Source organism: Crinia signifera, chromosome 4 (assembly GCF_055691185.1).
Source record: "Crinia signifera chromosome 4, ASM5569118v1, whole genome shotgun sequence".
Taxonomy (NCBI): Eukaryota; Metazoa; Chordata; class Amphibia; order Anura; family Myobatrachidae; genus Crinia; species Crinia signifera.
Genome location: NC_139220.1, coordinates 235,211,865 through 235,235,936, shown reverse-complemented (window position 1 = coordinate 235,235,936; position 24,072 = coordinate 235,211,865). Strand labels below are relative to the sequence as shown.

The following is a 24,072-nucleotide window of genomic DNA, read 5'->3' as shown; positions in this document are numbered from 1 at the left end:
TGTATTCCTTTGACTTTAATAGACTGACCACCCTCGTATCCTGGCAAAGCCTATGAAGGGCTTTATCCACAAGAGCTACATGCTCTGCGGAATCGCAACACTTTAGATCCTCCTTCACTTTCTCCAGCTGCTTCTGAACAGCCTGATCAGGGGAATGATCTGACTCAAGCTGGTAGTGTCGGAACTGACTTCACGAGTGGCAAGTTCAAATGGCTGGAGAACCTTGCACAACACAGAAATCAGTCTCCACTGCTTTTGAGTCAGATGCATTCCCGCTTCTTTGCCTGTGTCATAGGTGGCTGTGTAGGCTTGAATGGCCTTTTGCTGTTCCTCCATCCTCTGCAGCATATAAAGGGTGGAGTTCTAGCGAGTCACAACCTCTTGTTTGAGGTGATGACAGGGCAGGTTCAGGAGTTTTTGATGTCGCTCCATCCTTCGGCAAAATGGCGATAGTGTCCCGCAATTTTGTGGACCACCGCAAGCATCTCCTGCACGTTACTGTCACTTTTGAGGAAATGCTGCACCGCCAAATTTATTGTGTGTGCAAAACATTAGCACATTTTGGAAATTGCTCATATGTAGCACAATGTTACTGGCGATGTCGGATACCACAAATCCCCAGGAGAGTCTAAGAGGGGTATTCAATGCCGCAGCGAGCGGCCGGCGAGGGGGTTAAACAGCGAGGATTGCTGAAAACCAGCGATCCTCGCTGTTTAACCCCCGCGCCGGCCGCTCGCTCTATTCAACGTTGTGGGGAAATCCTCGCCGTCACAGGACGGCGAGAATTCCCCAAAACAGCGAGACCCGCGGCTACTGCAGAAAACTCGCAGTTTTTAGCCGCGGGTCTCGCTGCTTCTGGAGCCGCATCCGCAAATTCCCCCTCACTCAAAAAACGGAGCGAGGGGGAATTGGCGGATGCGGAGGCTGCGTTGAATGCTGTCAGGGTGAGTGGTGACAGCGAGCAGGAAGCTCTGCTTGCTGTCACCACTCGCAAACAGCATTGAATACCTGCCAAAGTGGGATAAGCCACTGCAAGATAAATTCCCTCATATTCTCTAAGAGGTTATCGGCATTGTGCCTCTTACTAAAACCGGTGATACACAGCGTAGCCTGCCTTGGAAGGAGGATGGTATTTTTAAGATGCCGCTGCTGCTGTTACTGCGGAAGGCGATGCATCTACCCAGTGGGCTGTCACAGTCATATGGTCCTTAGTTTGCCCTGAACCACTTGTCAACATGTCCGTAGTTAATGTGGTTTGAAGAGCTCAGATTGGGGATTTTCAGGGGTGTTCAGATTCCGCCAATACGATCTTGCACATCCCTACCAGTATTAGAAATGAGTTTGGGGTGTGAGAGTCCCCTGGGATGGTGTGGCAAGGCTGCTTCTGGGCTTCATTAGTGCAACACTAAATCTAACACTTTTTAAAACCAAAACTGCACCCTAATTACTACAGTAATTCTCACCCATGTTACAGTTTTAGTACTGAGCTACAGCTTTTTATTAATGTAATTTACCTTTTAACACTTACACTTTTACTTCTCGCTAGTGTGTTGCCTTAGTGCGGTTGGGTTATGCTGACCTACGTAGACCCCATGCTGTGGACTTGAACTTTAGGAATATTAAGGATGAGGTCACATGGCCGTGGTAGGTAAGCCATATTTTTTGGCCAAAAATTATGCTAAGAATGGCCATTTTTCATGTAAAATTGCAAAGTTCATTAGAATTGTTCAGTTTTTAGTTATTAGAGTGTGCACTTGCATTTTCCTTTATTTCTGTGTAACACTGAATAATAACACTGCATAATTTGTATTCTTTACATGTGCAAAAATGTGGGGCTTTGAAGAAATGCAGTTTAATTTGTCTTTAGTAACATGGTGAATGGTTTACACAAAACTGCTCCTTGGTAAATCTTTTTCAGTATCTTAATATACTCATCCCGATATAATTTATTCGTTTTCCTTTTCATATTGAAAGAGGCAGACAACAAATGATTAATGTAATCCCAAATTACTAGATGAACACCTATCCATCTGCCGAGTGACGGAAAAATAAGAAGCATCTAATTTATTAGAGCACACGTTCCTCTGCCCGATCCCGTTTGGCTGCAATAGAGATATATTTTAAGACTATTTCTACTAGAAGACCTAAATATTTTATTACAAGCACTTAATGAATTTTCTCTGAGCCTTGTGCACAACCACAATATTAGAACATGTCGGTTTATTTAACTTAGTTATGAGGAAGTGTATATTTTTTTTGTATGCTTCATCAATCAAACATCTTGTTTGTTCAAAGTGGCATTTTGCTACATAAATAACCCATAATATATGAAACACATGCTGGGCTGAGTTCTGATCGTTAAAGTTTGTATGACAGGGAGCTAAATATAGTAAAAAATATAAACACAAGCAATATATTTCAGAGGCACAGGGGAGATACTCTTCAAACGTGCAAAAGCTAATGTATGAAATCAGAAGACTAAAATGAATGCTAAATGCTCCACAAGAAAGGTTCATGTCTTTCCTAGGATTCCTGCATAAACAGAGGTGTTTCGAGCTAATCTGAAAGAGTGTATTTTATGCAGTGCCATCAGAAAAACTCTCTTTAATGGAACAGACAATTTGATATCCATGGTGAAAAAGAGGTCTTGTTTGTGCCTTACACACTGAGTAAATTATTAAAGAGCGGTTTATCCTTGTAAAAATATTATTCCCCAATGTTCCTGTAATATTGCCAAGGTCACTGAGAGTTTAGTGAAAGAAACTGAAGCTAGGTAAATTATTCACACAGAATTTGGGTTACCCAAGTTATTTATAAAGTCCGACAAGTGCTATTGGATTGCTGCGAACAAGAGTAAGATTGAGGATTTGTAGCGGGTATAAACGGTCTACATATATGCTTAAACTAAGCAAAGTGCATTAAAAGTAGGGTTGCCTACCCTCCCTGAATGGCCGGGAGGGTCCAGAATATTGGGTCCCCCTCCCGGCCCCCCGGAAAAGTGGGCAACCCTCCCGGATAACGGCAGGACCCACCGCATCTCCCCTGCGGCAGCGTTAAATTCCTGTGATTTGCAGCTTTTCGAGGGGAGGGCGCGGGGCTAAAGAGGCAAATCTCGTAATTTAGCCCCGCCCCCTCCTTGAAGACCTGCAAATTGCGGGATTTACAGTACTGGGGGGCGGGGCTTGATGACGTCTACATCATCAAAGAGAGGAAACTGTAAAGTAGGCAACCTTGATTAAAAATGTACTATTTACTTTCAAGGGTAATTCACTACTGCAAAGTTGTCCCACAGGTTAGCACATGCAGGAATAGTGCTGGCATAATCAGGAGTTAGGAAAATAAGTATATTAATGTGGTCATGATTATTCTTAAGTTTATCAGTACCAGTGACGTCTCTGTGTGTAAATATAACCGATGGTGAATATAATTTGGTGTTACTTCACAAATGTCTGTTTCTTGTCACATAGATGAGTTGTTCATATTCATAGAGCCCTGGTGTCTCCCAGACACAAGGTAAGATCAACGCGTCACTAATGGTTTATGGAATAGCCCAGATGCTAAGAAAAAGGTTGTAGTCCTGCTAAGGACAATATATATTAGTATAGTAAAAACATTGACAGGTACATGAAGACAATGCTTTACATAATTCTTATTTGAAAAGATCTCTACTTATGTATAATCTGTGAAATCTGCTATTTAAAAGATTGCAATTATAAATAATAATCTAGCTGAAAACATAGAGAAATTACATGTCTTCCGAAGTGATACATAATTTAACCCTTTCAAGCATAGAGGTCACTACAGTGGATAGCTGTTTTTAAATCATATTAAGGTCTATGTACTAAGCCACTAAGTCATATTAAGGTCTATGTACTAAGCCAGTACTAAGCCTCCTAACTATCTTTTCAAATATTGGGGCAGATGTATTAAGCCTGGAGAAGAGATAAACTGGAGATAAAGTGAAAGGAGATAAAGCACCAGCCAATCAACTCCCAACTGTCATTTTCAAACACAGTTCATAGGATGGTGCTTTCTCTCCTTTCAATTTATCTCCACTTTATCTCTTCTCCAGGCTTAATACATCAGCCCCACAGATTGTAACATGCTAGTTATGAGCTGATTAGCTGGTACATACATTTTCTCCCTCCATGGCATTATGCGTAGACCTCAGTGACTTGAAAACAGACCCCCTTTAAATCCTATGCACACTCTGTTTTGACATTACTAGTGCATTGTGTCCTCTTTTTTGGACCAAGCTTAGAAGCTATGCCACCTAGTGGCAAATTTTAATTCTTACAAAAACAATAGCAAAATTTAGCCAGCGCCAAGCACGTCAGGGTTTTATGTCAAATATCTTTATTCAAAGATAGCAGTGAAGGTAAAATAAAAATGAAATTCAAGGAAAGTAACATTTATAGCAGCCATTCCCAACCTCAGTCCTTAAGGCACACTGTAACTATTAAAGTCACCTGATTTTAGGTCAGTAATACATGGATGTTATAATGTTAAGTTAGGGTTACAATATTTAAATTAGTTTTGGATTGGTTAAGGTGACCATACACCTACAGATTTATCTTCAGATCTGGCTGGTTGGAACAAAACTCTAGTAATTTCTGAATCACAGTCAGTTTTCCGGCATTTCCAAGCAAATGGTCAACTGTCATTTGCTCTTATCCATTACCAGGTTTTTGTTCCAACCAGCCCAATCTGAAGATAAATCTGTAGGTGTATTGCCACCTTTAGCCTTATTTTGGATACTGGTTAGGCTGATTTAGCCTGGCTTTGGTCTAGATCCTATCTGTGGCTTTGGAGAACATCTACAAATATACTGTATATACAATTCAGTCACATAAGTCACATTCACAATATGTACCATACATGACTTCATATCATAAGCCTTATGATTAATTATGTGCTTCACTACTAACGGTGTATAAGAGCCATCACAGGACTGAGAAGTTTTCAAATATAATTGTTGTGACTAGAAAAAAAATCAACACTAGTCAAACCCAACAAGAATGGAAGAGTTTCTGCCAATTTTCTACTCATATCAGTACAATTCATGTGTCTTTTGTTGACATTAACCTGCTTGAGCAGTACCAAGCTACCGTGCTTATGGAATGCACAGCATAAGAGCAGTACCAAGGTTATTCCTGTACATTTTTGTTGTGTAACATGTGCAGTGTTGTCTCAGATGCACTTGTTGGTGTCTGGAAAGTAACCACACAAGGGAATGAAGAAAGTTGGTAGCTTACAATTGTGCATAGGCAGATGAGTATACCATCAGCCAGGGCAGAAATTGTGGGGCCTGGGACTGTCAGAATAGGCAAGGCCACCTCCGTCCCCCACATTCTGCTTCCCCTGCAGCCCCTAAAGCCATGATGGATTTAGGAGAAGGCCACAGGACATCAGGTGGCACCCCTAGGCACAACCGCAGTGATCTGGGAGTCGGGACCACAGCAGCATAGGGAAGGACTGGAGATTGGAGCAGGTGGTTATAGAGGGACAGCACCAATGGCATATTAAATTTGGAGTCAGCCCATGGGTTCTTATCGGCTCTCAGCCAGCCCTATCCGTCTAGAGCTGTGCACACTGGTGTCAATCCACACTGCTGCCATCTGGGCCTCTTTGCAGTCTGGGACTAGTATTCTAGTTCTATCAGTCCACCCTGATGGTGGCCCGCCATCAGCTCTAGTGTGAAACAATGGTACAACCAAAATGAACTATGTGAGTGTATGAGTATGTTAGTTATGCACCACTTTGTTCCATAAATCATGGGTCTTGGCAGATACCATACAGATACAATGGGGGAAATTTACTAAAGGAAATTTGTAAAAAAAATAGGTGTATTTGTATTTAGAAATACACTTATTTTTGACATTTACTATCCCGAAAATACGGCAATTTGTATTCATATTGATAGCACATCAATACGACTACGAATTGCCGTATTTTCGGGATAGTAAATGTAAAAAATAAGTGTATTTCTAAATACAAATACACCTATTTTTTTTACAAATTTCCTTTAGTAAATTTCCCCCAATATGTCAAATAATTTCTGTAATTCTAAAAGTTCTGAAAAAAAACCAAACAGTTTTCTTGGCCAATAGCTAACCTCTATTTTATGCAGAGCTGACACTGAATAAACATTAGAATTTCTCCTAGATATGTCTTTGTTGTCTTTCACCAATCTTAAAAAAAAAGTGTCAAAATGTAAACATCCTGATTTGAAAAAGGACTAATATCGCTGTGATTCACAGTAATCGCACTCCCGCATCATCGCTACCGAGGTGGGCAGTCTGCTGGTTTTACCAGCACATCTAGCGATGATGGCTGTTTTTTTAGCCATCATCGCTAAATGTGTACGGCAGCTGGACTGAAAGATCACAGACTTTCAGCCCAGCTGACCGCCCGCTCCCTTCCCCTGCTCATACTCACCCCTCCTCGATCCCACGCTGCCCGGCTCACACGGCACATGCTGCAGATCTACTCTCCCCCTCCCGGCTACACGGCACGCCGGAGAGCCCCCGTCCGAACGCCCCGCCCCCGGCTCACTGGCAGCATCTTCCCCATACTCCACAGTGCGTGTATGTATGCACACGCAGCCGCTGACCACCACTGTTTAAAGGCAGTAATATATACATTGCAGGTACATGCCAGCAATGTATATATTCCTGGCACCACTGGCCACCAATGATATTTATAATGCAGTAATATATACATTGCTGGCACAGGCCAGCAATGTATATATTACTGGCACCACTGGGCACCAATGTTATTAACAAGCCATTAATATACATTGCTGGCACATGCCAGCAATGTATACATTAATGGCACCACTGGCCACCAATAATGTTAATAATGCAGTAGTATATATACATTACTGGCACATGCCAGCAATGTATTTATTACTGGCACCACTGGGCACCAATGTTATTAATAAGCCAGTAATATATACGTTGCTGGCACAGACCAGCAATGTATATATTATTGGTACCAATGAGCACCAATGATTACGTATTAGCTAGTAATATATACATTGCTGGCACAGGGGTGTAGTTTACCTGATTGCTGGGCTCCGAATATACGCAGCCCAGCAATCAGTTCTGAATCAGGCACCAAGAACAGGAATGCCCTGATTAAAATGGCCCCTGCTCCCATCCTTGGAATTCAAACCCAGCCCATTATGTAAATAGCCTTGTATATGAAAGATTTTCAGCAAAGTCTTTCGCCTCCTGAAAATCTCTTGCTCTTTGAGGAAAATAGTCCAGTGTGTACGCACTACTTTGGTGAAAGATTTATCTATCAAAGATTTTAGCAAAGTCTTTTGAAATGAAAGTCTACTAGTGTGTATGGGCCTCACTAATCAGACATTCGTAGCTAGTGATCACTATCAATACCACATAACTCACTGTAAAAAAAAAAAGTAAGTTCTTTGAAGTAAGGATAAAGTTACCGTAACTGAAATTAAATCTCTAAGGGAGTATACATTTTTATTCTTAACTTGTAAAATATGTCAGAATTCATAGTGGAAAAAAAAGATTTATTGGTAATAAAGTCCAAAGAGAAAACATTAATTGTATAAAACTAGTCATTAAAGGGAAAATACTGTATATATCTGATATATGGCATCTCTCAGTTGGGAGATTCCCCCATGACTTGTCTGTAACTGTTAAAGTACAAGATATGGACATGTTCTTCTAAACACAATTAGGGTCATTTATGTAGAGCAGAACCTACACAGTGCTGGGCATGCCTATGTGAGCATCTGAGCTTTTTTTGGTGGTGTCACTCAGCACAGTTATGATATATGACATGTGTGTCATTATTACAATCTGGCAGCTGTGCTGCAAATAAAGACACCTGACAATGTCATTACCAAAACAAACAGTGCCATCACATTTTCCAGGTTCCTTCATTACAGTACATCAATCTTTTATATTTTTCTGTCAATGGGGCCTTTTCATTAATATTTGCAAGGGGCATGAAGGTTCATTGGAGCAATGCAGTATTGTTCTAGTGCTGGAATAGCTGCTCTTAATAGCAGCCATCCCGTGAAGCACTAATACTGCAACCTACACTACTAATGTAGCCCATACACTAGGGTAGCAGAATATGAAAAAACATTTCAAAAGACTGGGTAACCCCTGATTGGCTGAGAGACAGGAGGTGTAATCTTGGAGAGTTTATGGTGATTTATTTCCTAGTAATTCGTTTCGGGGTATATTCAATGCGGGGGGGTGCGGCTGACGGCAAGCTATACGGTGAGCAGCGTCGTTAGTCTGCCGTCACTATTCAATGCTCCCCCTCACTCACCATTTCCACCTCACCTGCTCCCTGAGAGGTGGAAACGGCGCATCCAGCCTTCAAAATGGCGAGGCTCGCATTGATTTACCCAGAACATAGAATACTGCAAGGGACTGGCAAGGGTGCTGGATGGCGAGGATGGCGTTTCCTTGCTAATAAAAGCCATCCTCGCCATACAAACCCCCCTCTCTGCCACTCGTCGAGGGCATTGAATACCACCCTTAAGCTGTAATATACTATGCAAAGTCTTCTCCTTTTAACTTATTTTCGAAAATAAAAAAGGGTACTTATATGTTAGTTGGGCGCCCACTAAGCTATTTGCTTAGTTTTCCGCATACGCTCGCCACGCTTCGGGCTCGGTGGCTCGCCACACTATATAAAATCAACTCCATGCCGACATGGATAGTGGGGGTATGAGCGTACTAACTATAGTGGGCGCCCAACTAACATATAAGTACCTAAAAAAGTTTACTTTTAATGAAATAGCAAGTCTGTGTGGCACATCTCAACTTTCTAAACCCAGTTTTATCCAAGGCCTCCTATAGATTTAACCTAAAACTCTGTTTAGAAGAAAATAAATAAACTATAATAGAAGTTTGGCAATATGAGATGACTTCGCTTGGATTTCTACCCACACATTTTGAGTCTTCCAATGTAGCACATATTGGTGCTTGCATTGTAGTAATTCATCTGTTGCATAAAACTAGTTACATAATGCTGCACACATCTGGGAACCAAGTGTTTCTCTTCCACCTAATGACTCTGAGCAGTGTATACATGCTTAATGTAAAGCCAGACTTTGAACAAGGCTCCTGTGTGGTGATGTGAATTTACATCTGAAAACATTAGGTATGTAAGCATATTTTTTATGTGAAGTGTGCACGCAACATAATACTGAAAAACGAACATCTGCTAATGCAGCACATGAAAGTGGAACTAGAACCTCAAATTCTATTTTAAATATATGTTAGAATATTGCTGAGGAGACTAAAATGTACAGTATTACCTTTCCTAAAAGACCAGAATACATCTGATAATGAAGATAATAATCAGATTGCATTTGACACACTGCCATACGCTTGTGAAAGCTCAGCACAATTTCACATCTGATATCTTTAACTATTTTTTTACAAACTTATGCAGAAGGGAACTTTATTCCCTTAACAATTTTATAATTTTTCAAATTTCAAAACACATAGGGAAATTTTACCATTTGTACCCATTAAATCCCGTTCACGGCCCGGGACCCACAGCAGATTTATGAACGGCCAAATTAGTCCAAGTTTCCTGCTTTCATGAATGAAAATCACGGCCGCATACCAATGTATGAATGAATAGAACATCGATAGAACTTGGACGCATATCTCCATACACTTCAATAGGATTGGCAAATTTACAATCATTTGTAAGAGCAAATTCAGCCTCAAATTCAGCTCAAAATACACTTGGCAAATAGACCACCTATGCCAGGGGTGGCCAACCAATCAGAGGCCAAGATCCAAAAAATATGTTCTGTAAGACAAAGAGCCTATACCATGCAAAATGGGCGTGGCCTAGCTCCTGAAAGGCCATGCCCTATTTTGAAATAGGTTGTGGCCTATATACAGATCGAGCTAGTTTCAGCTATCTGGCAGGAGCACCATATCTTTCCATCTCGGGGGGCGCCATATCTTTCCATCTCGGGGGGGCGCCATTTGATGAGAATGGGACGCGTCTGCATATGAGACAATCACGCATCCCTGTCCCGGCAACCGGCGTGCTGAGAAGGAATGATGTGACACACCGGCCGGATATATGAAATTGTCTCCATCCGTATATATAGCTAAAGATAGATCTATCGATAGTGGGTGTTACCAGGGGGGCTCTGAGTGGACTTCAAGCATCAGAAATTGAAGACCACACCAGCAAGTAGTTGTAACGATTCAGTTTAATACCATTTAATACAAGCAAAATGACACATAAATAGAAGAAAGACACCAGTGCAGGATGCCAGTGCTGCCCGGCTTGCTCCACAGCGGCACCACAGAGTGACATCATCAGACACTGCCTTCTGCAGTCCCTTTGAGTGCCGCCTGCACCATATATATATAGATATCTATATATATATATATCTATATAGATAGATATACACACACAGTATCTATCTATTGTACCTCAAGTATATAAAAACCCATTTTAGTTAAAAAAAATCTTAAAAAGGGCCCTGCTTACAAGGGACCTTGGGGGGCAGCCAGGAGGGGGATCAGGATGGCAGGGGGAGTAGGATCGGGAGCAGGAGCCCAACATGCTGTGAGTAGTATTGAACAGGCACTGCTGCTGTCAGCATCCTCCTAACATGATAGCACATGCGCCGGATCACTCCTTATGTGGCGGAGGTCAGGGTGCACACAGCACTGTTGGGCTGCGGCTGCATAAGGAGTGACCTGGCGTGTATGCTGTCACGCTAGGATGACGCTGGCAGCAGGTACTCACTACTACTGTTCAATACTAGTCACAGTGTGTGCGGCCACGGCGCAGTGCACGTCTGAGCCACGACCTGCAGATAAAGGGGAGAAGAACCACATTCGTCTTGCGAGCCGCGGGTTGGCCACCCCTGACCTATGCCATTTGTGTTTGTCAGAAGCATGCACAGATCAGTGAGACGCATGCAAGCTTCTATGTGCAAAAGTCAAGAAACAGTTTAAAAGTATTTTTTTTAAATGATGTGGGGTCCCCCTTCTAAAGCATAAGCAGCCCAATAATACAGGGGAAAAATTGGCTGCATTCCCCCTGTATTTAAAAAAACAGCAGGTTGCTCGGCACAGTCATTTTCCAAAAATACAGGAGACCAGAACCTCAAATTCTAGATCGGTCCCCTTGTCCAGTAGAATTCCAATTGGGGTACCTGTGTAAAAAAATATACTCACCAAAATCCAGTATAGATTTGTCCTCTTCAGTCCATGTAGGCACTAATAACTCAACCAAAAGGACTGAAGGGAACCCATGAATGCCGGGTCCCTGCGTGACTGTTGTCAGTTTCAGGAACTGGGAACCAATAAGGAAGAGCCAAGTCACAGGCAATTCCCTGAGCTCCAGTGACATGTCAGTCAAAGCGGAGCTCACTATACTTTACTATGGGGATGATTTCCCCATGGTAAAGTATATGTGGGAACTTTGCGGTTTAGCGAAACCACAAAGGGTCATTAGGACAAGTGTGTGGTCTGAACTAATTGATACCTGCGCAGTGACATCCCTGCACATCAGATTTTGGGATTCTGCAATGCCTCCTGAATATATATAGGCAGCGGGTGCGCATAGGCTCTACCGGCAATCAACGGCTACATAAACACTAAACTCTCCCTCACACCAAAGACACTCCCTTTTTCTCACCAGACCAATCGATGTTCCTCACGCCTGGCAAGTAGTTCTCGAATGACCTGCAGAGTGGTGCAAGGAGGGTGAGAGAAGTACTTTTGACCTGCCTGCAGACGTGCACCATGCAAAACGTGTTCATGTTCCCAGAATGATGTTGGAGACGGATAACATGACTGAACACTGTTCTCCATAGTGGCTCTATGATATATGACTGGAGGGGGGTTGTCTGGGAAGATGAGATACACCCCGTCTGTAAAAACCACAAGTGGATGTCACAAGTTGTCACCTGACAGAAACAATGACTGCCCCGTAGGATGCACCTGGTCAGACAAAATGTCCGCAATGTCCACATAGTCTCTGAACCATGCATGGTGATAATAGGGCTGGCAGGAGAAACCGTGATAATGGGGCTGGCAGAATACTATGGTATGGTTAACAAAATAATCCCAACCCTCCACCATGCTTCACTCTTGGCACATGATAGTCCTGATTGTACGCTAGGCTCCATGTTCTCCACATGTAAACTCATCCTGCAGTTGGAAACAGGTTTAAAGATGGAAAGTCAGCTAAGCACTCACAAGTGGTCTTCTTATTCTTGGCCACAATCTTCCTCAATGCCCTTCTGTCTCTGGCACTCAGTTTACAATTTTGTCCATACTAGGATTCAGCTGATGATGTTTTTTGTCATTGCTTTTGATACAGTAACTCACAATCCCCCAAATATACCGTCTACTGCGGTCACAAAAGCACGAACTGGGTAAGCTATGACACCCTGCCTTCTCTAAACTCTGAATTCAGACAAAATTTACTAAAGGCTGCACAGAACAATGTCGACAGAGCAACTGAGACCTCTAACCGCCTCATACGGGAAACACAAACTACTGTTGCGCAAGGTATGGTGTGACTACAAAAATGCACGTCTAGTTCACCCATGCCGTCTGCATGCCTTATCACAGTTTTGCTATTATGGGGTGCTAAAACTGTGGCACAGCATGCTAGGACTTGTAGTTTCACAACAGCTGGAGAGACACAGGTTGCCTATACCCATACCTCCCAACTGTCCCGCTTATCGCGGGAACGTCCTGATATTTTGGGACATTCCCGCGTCCCTCCCGCCTCCGGCAGTGTCCCGGCGGGGGGGGGGGGAGTAGTGAATCACCCCTGTAGTCCGTGAATAGCGCACAGCGTCTATTCTTGCAGGCAGAGGGGCTGGGGGCTGGCCAGCACCTCACAGAGCTGCTGGGCATGCCCCGACTGTGACGAAAGATGGGGGCGTGGCCTCGTGATAGCACCACGAGTATAGGCCACGCCCCTTTCCGACAGGTCACCCCCCCCAAATTCGTCGCGCGCCTCCGCCGCCGCGCACACCGTCCCGCCGCCACCTTCCCATAATTACATCTAAGGATGAAAGAACAATTTACTTGATATAGTAATTTTGGGCCTAGGTTTCCCAATAAACAAAATACTGATACTTTAGGGCACTGTGATTCAAACAAATTTGGAACCACAGCTAAGCGTTTTACCAGAAATAAAGAGGGTAAACAGTATACCTGGCAACCTATCCTTCACTTCTGTAATGGCTGCCTCAAAGTACAGAAACAATGGTTGATATGTAATAGGGTGAGAGAATCAGGAAATGAGAGATTTTGTAAGAAATCTACAGTTTTTTTAAAGTGCCAATCATTTCTACTGCAAAATCATACTGGTATTGCAGTTTAAATGATTGCCGCTTTAAAAAACTGGAGATTTCTTACCACATCTTTAACTTTCTGATTCTCTCACTCTATTATATTTCACCCTATGACCCAAACACTTGCAAAACATATACACAGGTGAAGCAGCGTAGCAGGACTTCACCAGACACAGCACAGTCACATTATTTATCAGGGACAGATTAACCAGGTTTTTTTTTTACCTTTTGCAGGACATTCCAGTGTAATATTCACTCTTGTCCTTGCAACCAAAGTGTCACCCACGATGGCCAAAATGTTACCCCCGTCCAGGCTGGTGATGTTCCTTCTGGAGGATTGGATGACAGGTTCTTCTTTAATTGAAAATGACAAATAAGAAATAAGTTTCTGCTCAATCAGATATATGATATGTCAGACCTATATCTCAGATATAATCCTCATGGAATGTAATACTATGACGCTCCCTGAGGCTAAGATGATAAAAACTTTTCTCAAGGTGGATCTTATAATCAAACAATTGCCTATTATTTCTATAATACAGAATCCATACAAACAAACTCCCTTAACACTACCATCTGTAAACTCCTAACAATGCAGAACAAAAACACATGGGACAGGTTGGCATGTACAGCATACTTACCTACTTTCTGGCTTCCCTCTCCGGAAGAGGGCAGCCAGCTCAGAGGGGGCGGGGCCGCCAGGAGTGAAAAAGGTGGAATGGGTGTGGTGACGCAGGAGTGGCTTCTTGTTTAGCTGTGTGGTCGTAGTGAGTGTGTCTTTTTAGCCACGCCCCCCGATGTGCAATGGCCAATTTGTGTCATTTGACCCACGGACCCCCAGGTGGCTCTCTGGGAGGGTTGCCCCTCTTTTCGGGGGGCTGGGAGGGGGGCTCGATTTCCGGGACCCTCCCGGCCATCCTGGGAGGGTAGGTAACCCTGATGTACAGTAGTATATAAAAGTAGAAGTTACTTAAAAAATATATATACAGGTTGATTATCCAAATTATTCAGAAAACCATATATTCCAGTAAGTGAAAACATTTTTTTTTTTTACTAAAACCACTACTTCTGTAACAGCACTACTGAGGACATGATACAGTATGTCATGCTGTACATCCTTGCTGGCGGGTCGCCAGAACGTACGCGCTGGCGACCCGCCAGCAGCCTCGCCAGCGAGGAGACTGAGACGCGCGTGCGTCTCACGCGCACGCGCGTCTCAGTCTCCGTCGCTAGCGCGACGGAAACCCTGTCCGTCTCCGCCTCAGGGAGACGGATAGGGTTAGGGGGGGTTAGTGGGGGGTGCGGGCAGGCGGCGGGGACCCCGGGTTACCGCCGGCAAGCCGGCGGGGACCCGGGGAACTGATGGAAGCGCCGTCGGAAGGGGACGCGCGCGCCCTCTCGAGCGCGCGCGTCCCCTTCTCACCATCGCCATGGCGCTGGCGGGGGATGGCGGCTGGCGACGCCAGCGCCATCCCCTGCAAAGATGGGACCTGACCCATCTGTATGTAACTGGCACTACTGGGGACATCTGTAACAGCACTACTGAGGACATGATATGTAACTGGCACTACTGGGGACATCTGTAACTGGCACTACTGAGGACATGATATGTAACTGGCACTAAATATGTACAAGAAAATGATTGCTTGGCATTTAAATTCAGTATCTCAGATACAGTAGTAAATAAACGTTGTTTCATGTTTTGAAACCTTGCTTGTTTTATGCACAAATAAAATATATTTGTGTATATTTCATGTTTTTGATGTGTTTGTACAACATAAATGCACGATGCCTCAAGATACATCATTGAAATATAAAAATATTCTGAAATACAGATTAATCCGTTATCCAAAATTCGGTACTTGTGTATTTGCAGGGCGTCAATTAACATACGTACGCTATCGTAGGAAAATCGCATTGCATCGCACCGCCCGTTTTAGTGCCGTGCGATGTGTGCCATGCGATACGATCTCAGTAGTTAATATGGTATGGACGTTTGGCAGTTAGTGTAGCTGTGCTTTCAGAATAAGCTTAGGCTGCGCAAATAGTGTAGTTAGTCAGAACTTGCGTAAGTGTTCCCGGTCCCTGTCAGATTCAGTAGGTAAGAGCTCAATAACTGACAGTAATGGCTGCATCAGGGAGAGCGGAAAACGCGACAGAAGTGATAGTGATGGCTGGTGAACCTGTGACCATATTCACCTTGATCTCAATCTCTGAAAGAAAGCATGTGGCGCTGCCACATTAAGGCCTGTTGCAAGAAGGTGAGCCTCAGAGCGGCGCACTGGTTCCCTGGGTGCCGTTTACCCTTCCTCACCCTTGTCCGCTTTATTTATTCCTGGGCGGAGGAGATGACAAGTGTGGCTTATTGTGACCGTGAACTGCACATGTCTAATAAAACCACAGTGCAGTATAACAGTTTGATGCGTGAGGCCTGCACTATGGACTTAATTTCACAGCCCCATAGGCAAATTGGCAGTCCCGGCAAGGTCGTAAAAGTCGACGAAAGCTTATTCGTCTAGCACAGTGGTTCTCAAACTGTGGGTCGTGACCCCAAAGTGGGTCCCGACCTTCTCAGCATGGGGTCGCGACTCCATGTTACTGACCATCAGGCTGATGACTTTTCTAATCTCAGTCTGTGATTCAAGGAGTCTGAAAAGTCTGTTGAATTGTCTGTTGTTTTAGGCTCATAATTTTGTGCCTCCACAATCCTGCCATGTATGTGCTGTCTGCTGCCTACACATGTGATATGATGACCTTCTGCAGTCACCTGCTGGGGTCCTCTAATTAATTTTATTGTCTGATGGGGTCCCACAGCAAATAGTTTGAGGACCCATGGTCTAGCGGAAAAGCAATATGGGAAGGATGCTGCCTCAGCAGTGGATCTTTGGAGTGATTTGCATGGAGACTGGTCACTGCTTTGTGACTCCAGTCGAGAAACGAGATGCCACTACGTTGATGGCCGCCATCAATAAATTTGTTGCTCCAGTATCGATGATCTATTCCGATTGTTGGTGGGCCTATAATACAGAGCAGCTTCAGCATGCTGTATATGAACAAGTGCGTGTGAACCACAGATTTCACTTTGTGGACCTGGAGTCAGGGGTTCACATGCAGAACATTGAGCGGCTGTGGGGGGCATGTAAATGGCGAAACAAGCGCCAAAGAGGCACGTCCCACAACAATTTGGATTCCTACCTGACGCTGCTTCCGAAGGCAAATGTACTGTCTTTAGAGTGACTCTGTTATTCTTGTTTTTTTTTTTTATTAATTCTCATTATTCTTGTTCTTCCACTTGATTTCTGTTTATAAATGTAATTAATTAATGTGATATCTTTATTATTAATTATTAAGTAAATTTAAAGTTAATCGTTAACACATATCGTCATTACTGTGTCAGATGTACAGTATGATATGGCAGGTGTGAATGTGTTCCTAAAACACCCCCACTATCCACGCCACCCTGAAGTGTGGAACGCGTCCTCCCGACCTTTTCATACCCCCACTATCCACATCGGCGTGGAGTTGATTTTATAGTGTGGTGAGCACAGCGAGCCACCGAGCCCGAAGCGTGGCGAGCGCAGCGGAATACATGTAAAGTCATCCGCGTCCGCTCGCCACGCTTTGGGCTCGGTGGCTCGCCACACTATATAAAATCAACTCCACGCTGACGTAGATAGTGCTCACCACGCTTCGGGGTGGCATGGATAGCGGGGGGGGGGGGGGGGTGTGCCTAAAAATCTCATTGCATGTCATTGCAGTGTATAGTTAAGTTAATGGCATCGCACTATATAAAATCAAATGCAATCACATGCGATTTTGCATGAGGTGCGATGGCATGCGATGCGATAAGCCTGGGGTGAGAGAGCAGTGAATAAATTACTATGGAAAATCACATCACATCGCACGGCACTAAAACGGGACATGAGATGCAATGCAATGCGATTTTCTTACGCTGAATAGCCCACTAAGCAATTTGCTTAGTGGACGCCCTGGTACTACACAAGAACCCAAAATTCTTCTGGTCCCAAGCATTTTGGATAAGAGATACAGATGGGGCGGGCTCTTCTTTGCTGGAGAATCGCCAGAACGTCACCGCTGGAGATCCGCCAGCAGCCCGGCTCGCCATCTGACTGAGACGCGTGTGCGTCTCACGCGCGTCTCAGTGTCCGTGCACCAGGGAGACGGGACCCTGTCCGCCTCCGCTTCAGGGAGACGGACAGGGTTAGGAGGGGGTTGCAGGGAGGCGGTGGGGACCCCGGGTGACCGCCGACAAGCCGGCGGGGACCCGGGGGAAGCCGCCCCTTTCGTAAATACAGATGGCGGGTGGCGTGGGATGGCGTCGCCATCGCCATCCCCTGCAAAGAAGAGCCCGGCTCCATCTGTACTCAACCTGTATATATACAATTCAATAGAATTTGGGCACTCACCAATCAGCAGTTAATAAATTCCTTAATTGTTCACATAGTTAAGCCGACGTTTCGGACCTTACCAGGCCCTTAATCATGGCGTCTGTAGTGCAACTACTACTAGTGCAACATTACTACGCTGCAGTGACGTGCTCATTCCGGAAACCTGAGGGAAACCTGAGGGAACTGGTAAGTGATGTATACTGTGATATTATACATACCATACTCATACCGCCCAACATGACCCTCTCTAGGAGGGACACAATGGTCTGTTTCTGGACTTCCCTCAGAATAAATAACTGCCATCACCTCTGTTGAAAAACACCTTTCTTATCAATTAACCTGTTCGGCACAGGTGATGGCAATCATACATTCAGAGGAAAGTCCAGAAACAGAGCATTGTGTCCCTCCGGGGAGATGGTTATGTTGGGAGGTATGCATACTTGCCTACCTGACCCTCTCCATGAGGGAGAAAGTTCTCTGTTCCTGGACTTCCCTGGTAATGTATGATTGCCATCACCTGTGGTGAGCTAGGTAATTGATAAGAAAGGTGTTTCACCACAGGTGTTAGCAATCATACATTACCAGGGAAGTACAGGAACAGGGCATTCACAGATCTTCGTGGAGGGGGCGGGGCTAAAATGCCGCGATTGTGGACATTTTAGCTCCGCCCCCTCCTCTCAGACCCGCGGATTGCTGCATTTTAATGCAGAGGTAAGGGGGAAGACGTCGCAATCGGGGGTGGCATGGGGGTCCCCTAGAATCCGGGAGGGCCAGGAGGAGGACACAAATTTCGGTATCCTCCCAGCCATTCCGGGAGGGTAGGCAACCCTGCTGTATATGCACTACTACTGTGAGATTAATCCATTCAGGTGCTAAGAAACCCTCTTTATTTAATGTATACTAGCATATGTATTTGGGCTTTTTAAGAGCAGTGGTCTTCAAGCCAGAAAACTGCAGCATTCTGAAATTCATATCACTTCACATAACAGTCAGGGCCGGTGCAAGTCCCCCGCCCGCCCCAGGCAAAGCCCCCCGCGGGGGCGATACTGCGGCGGGCGATACTGCCGCACTGAAATCCCCCCAGTGGGGAGCGGGCGGCACGGGGGGGCAGCGTTGATTCACGGGCTCGATGGGGGAGGGGAGAGGGAGGATTACAGACTCACCTGCTCCCCGCTCCCTGCTTTCTGGTACCTCTCTATGGTACCTCGGCGGCTCAGTACCGCCCTCCAGTTAAGGGAGAACTTGATCTCCCTAACACATGGAAATTTGCTACAGACATGGAAATGCCAGTGCAGCATTCTCACAGAAGCACTTCCTGTAGGAGCTGAAGAATACGCTGTGCTTCTGGTTGGGAAAGTACTATGCTCTAAAACAGTGGTTCTCAACCTCGGTGCTCAAGTATCCCCAACAGAGCACAGATGGAGCTAATTATTTCACCTGTGATTCTGTGTGAAGACCTGGACAAAAAGAACTGTTAGGGGTACTTGAGGACCGAGGTTGAGAAATACTGCTATAACCTTCCCTGGCAAACACGCCCCATATTCCTTCCACACCGTATTCACTAAATCAGCATCACCAGATTTTTATACTTCCCATCCTCACTGCTAACAACCGCAGACCCCCTCTCACTGCTAACAACCGCAGACCCCCTCTCACTGCTAACAACCGCAGACCCCCTCTCACTGCTAACAACCGCAGACCCCCTCTCACTGCTAACAACCACAGACCCCCTATCATATTTCCCTATTGTTATTTGCTGGGACAACAGGATAACTGAATTGAATTGATGTTTTATTAAATTATAGACAACTATAATCCAACCTGAACTGTGCTTTTCTAACACTTCACTTAGTGGAGTTCACTTACTGTATAATTCACTACATATTCTAAGATCTTATGACAAGGGACTTGTGTAATATTCAGTATCAATAAGCAAACAGTGTATGTATTTAAGGTATGCGTAGTTATCCAATTCCTACATTTGTGTCCCTGTCAAATAATTTGTAGAGAATAATATCCTTGAGGCCCTAACCAGCATTAGACTGGGATAAGGGCAGAGCCGAATTTCCCATTAGGCACGTGAGGCTCATGCCAAGGGGCAGCACATGGATGCCTGTGATGGTACTGTCAGCCCAAAATGTACCAATAACTGCAAAATATCCACTGTACTGTACCATATTCCATCTTAAATAGAGTGTAAATGGATAGGAAATGCAGATACTGCCCCTGTAAACTCTCCTACTTAGTAAATATGTATTCATAATAAAAGAACATATCACAGTTAGTGGCTTTTTTTTATAAATCCATTATATTGGTTATTATCAAATGAGGGCTCATAAGTACCGTAATCAATAAAAATAATGCAATTAGACAGGGGGTGGGGGCGGTGTTATTGTTGTGCCTAGGGGCGCCCTCATCCCTAAATCCACATCTGGATAAGGGGGGAGTATTCATGCAATCTAAGGCAAACATGGTGTTCACCCATATAGTTATATAGGGCAGGATAGTGCTGCAGGTGACAGCGGCAATATCATGATGTCAGCAACAGTGCATGTTTAACCCTTTAACCCCTTCATGACAGAGCCAGTTTTTGCCTTCCTGACAGAGCCCTTTTTTTCAAATCTGGCATGTATCACTTAAGTGGGGATAACTTTTTTTTGCTTTTACTTATCCCAGTGATTTTGAGATTGTTTTCTCATGACACATTGTACTTCAAGTTAGTGGTAAATTTTCGTCGATACAGTCTGTGTTTTTTTGTGAAAAATACCAAAATGTCGTAAAAAAATGGAAAATTTTGCGATTTGCAAAATGTTAAATTTTCTGCTTGTGAGACAAATAATCTTACCACTCAAAATAGTGAATAACTAACATAGACCATATGTCTACTTTATGTTGCCATCATTATTTCAACCTCATTTTCATTTTTTTGGACACTAGGAGGCTTAAAATATGAATAGCAAATTCTCAAATTTTCAAGAAAATTTCAAACTCTGATTTTTTTTAGGGACCAGGTCAGTTATGATGTGACTTTGAGTGACTTGTATGTGAGACACCCCCATAAATGATGCCATTTCAAAAACTGCACTCCTCACAGTATTCAAAACAGCATTTTGGAAGTTTGTCAACCCTTTAGGTGTTTCACAGGAATTAAAAGAAAGTGTAGGTGAAATTTCAAAATTGCATTTTTTTTGCAGATTTGCAATTTTAATACATTTTTCTAAGGAACACAGTAGATTTTACTAGAGAAATGTGACTAAAAATTGATTCCCCCAATTCTTTGGTTTTCATAAATATCCTATATGTGGCCCTAGTGTGCACGGTGACCAAACCACAGGCTTCATAATAGAAGGAGCACCTACTTGATTTTGGAGCCTCCTTTTTATGAGATTATTTTTTAGGCACCATGTAGGTTTCTAGGCACCATAAGATGCTAAAAGTTAGGTACCCCCCCACAAGTGACCCCATTTTGCAAACTACACCCTTCAGGGAATTCATCTAGGGGTATAGTGTACATTTCAAACCCCCAGGGGTTTCACCAATTGTGGTACAACTGGGCAGTGAAAATGAAAAAAATTAATTTTTCATTTTCACAGCTCAGTTGTATCAAAATTGTCGTTCGGTGGTAATCGGTGCGGTATACACACACACACACACACACACATATATATATATATATATGTGTGTATATATATATATATACAAATATATATACACACACATATATATATATATATATATATGTGTGTGTATATATATATATATATATATATATATATATATAAATATATATAAATATACTTTTTCAGTGCATACTGTACATTTTTTAACTTTTTCTGCAGCTTGATGCTGCTGCTGCGGGGGGGAGGGGGGAGGAGGGCAGCGCTGCGTGCGCTCCAGACGCTCCGGGGGAGCTGCTGCTGCTGCCGGGTGAGTGCCCGCCGGGGTCGAGGGGGGGCTGCACATCGGTGGTGATCGGTGCTGTACTTGACAGCACCGATCACCAGTGAATCCCTGTGTTACCGAGCGGCTTAGCCGCCAGTAACACAGGAAACGCTGTGAATGGCTGTTCAGATTTGAACAGCCAATCACAGCGATCGCCGACCGGGGGGGGCACCCCTGCCCCCCCTGGGCGGCGAGGGGGGATGTCTGCTGTCAGGGACAGCAGACATCACCTAACTGTCACTGCATCTCTAGACGCAGTGACAGTTAGAAGTCATGACGTATATATACGTCATGTGTCGGGAAGTACTTCCCGACCATGACGTATATATACGTCAAATGTCGTGAAGGGGTTAAGTGCGAAGTGACTTTGTCAAAATTGGTGTGAAAATTGGCAAGAAAACATTTGTATTCATCATAATGACCTGTAATGATTACCTTATATAGGAAATATAATCTTTTTTGGCACTTTTTTAAATCTGAATTTATATAACAAATGTGAGTAAAGCTGGCATTTTTAGCCAATATTTTACATATCTCTCACAGAGATGTTTGCACTCAAAGGGATAAAAATGGACCAGTCTCAGGAAGAAATATATAATCCAAAACTTACCTGCGAGATATAAATGTGACGTTTCCACATCAGATCCTCGTTCGTTAGCAGCTTCGCATTGATACGCACCCATGTCTTCTACTGTAGGAGCATATATATGTAATTTTTTGCGGTTTTCAAGGAAAATCCTAGAATTAAAAAAAATTAACTGAGTCAAAGTCTTTTAAAGACAGAAATGGTAGCACAGTCCTGATTGTTGCTGGCTAATGGATTAATAATTGTAAGCAATGTGCTATTGACCTATAAAAAAAAACTGTGTTGAGCTCTTGTGAACAGAAAGATGTAAGAACCGAAGTAATGCGCAAAGGAGCAGATACCAAATTATCATCTGGAAAATTAACTTTTCAGAAGCTATTATTGGGTTTATCATAGAAATGGTTCATAGAGAGGCAAATGTCTAGGACACGGGTTCTCAAAGACGGTCCATAGGACCCCACACTGCATGTTTTGCAGGTCTCCTCACAGAATCAAGTGACATAATTAGCTCCACCTGTGGATCTTTTAGAATGCGTCAGTCAGTAATGAGGTAATGAGTGCACCTGTCATGTGACCTTGAAAATGTGAACTGTGTGGAGTCCTGAGGACCAACAAGGACCTTATTCAGGTCCGTTCGCAGCTAGTCTGCGTTCGCATGGGGACTGATTTTTTTAGTGTGCATGCACATTTCTGCACATGTGCATACACAGGGTGCGTGCACCCACGGCGAACATTCTGTTCACCGGGTGCATGCACCCAACATAGCGGGCGGGGGGTGGAGACAGTCGTGGAGTGCCAGGCTGTCCCATTACCATATGGGAATACCCATCTTTCATGGGCATTCCCATGAGAAGCTGGGCGTTCTCCTGGTAATGAGGATGTGACACTGGTTTAGGGCAGGGTTGCCTACCGGACCCTCTCCTTCAGGGAGAAAATGCTCTGTTCCTGGACTTCCCTGGTAATGTATGATTACCATCACCTGTGGGGAGCTAGGTCATTGATAAGAAAGGCGTTTCACCACAGGTGATGGCAATCATACATTACCTGGGAAGTCCAGGAACAGAGCATTTTCTCTCTTAAGGAGAGGGTCCGGTAGGCAACCCTGGTTTAGGCGGGTAATACTGGGCCAGTAGACCCATGACAATGCTAATGCTTTTATATTATATCTTTATGCTACTGGCTGCCTATTTAGCTAATGAGAATTTATGAGCAGAATTGCAGTACAGAGTATAACACCAGCATTCAGGGTCACTGTTTATGCACTTTTGTCTCCAATGAATGGTTTTATATTGTTTTGTCTGAAGGCTGAGAAGTGACAAAGTCTGTCAGTGTAATGCCCGGACCTCTGTGTATAAGAGGTGTAATAATATCCCCACAAAGCAGTAAGCACTGTACTGCTGGGTTCAGCGTGCTGCCAAAACCAAACAAAGCCTAATCTTTTAATACTGCGTTTGAACAGGGAGACTAGAACACAGAGCTGTCAATCATCAAACGGGGAACTTAAAGACTCTGTACTGGCAGAAAATACATCTTTTTTTGTCATTTTAAAGCTACCATGTGGCATAGTAAGAGGGATATTAGCTAAATCTCCTGTGTGTCACGAATACAGAAATGTGTACATAATGCCAGCAGTCAAAACCTCGGCAAGGCTTGCCTAATTTTTAAGATCCATTTATGAAAATATTTGTTAAGTCTTTTAGGTATTCTGCATTTAATCACATGGCTCAAGGGACGTATAACAGATAATTCTTCCAAGCTAAAGTAGGCTAAACAAAGGGATGAAT

At 43.9% G+C, this 24,072-nt stretch overlaps 1 protein-coding gene across 2 annotated transcripts in view; it reads right to left on the bottom strand.

The window, feature by feature from the left end:
• ADAMTSL3 (ADAMTS like 3) overlaps window positions 1-24,072 on the bottom strand; it is a 449,068-nt gene that overhangs the window by 30,455 nt on the left and 394,541 nt on the right. For both annotated transcript variants that reach the window (XM_083184018.1, XM_083184017.1), the window contains exons 22-23: window positions 22,313-22,440; window positions 13,577-13,705 (exon numbers count right to left, since the gene is read on the bottom strand). In XM_083184018.1, the coding sequence (XP_083040144.1) occupies window positions 13,577-13,705; window positions 22,313-22,440 (257 nt within the window). The remainder of the gene's footprint in view (window positions 1-13,576; window positions 13,706-22,312; window positions 22,441-24,072) is intronic.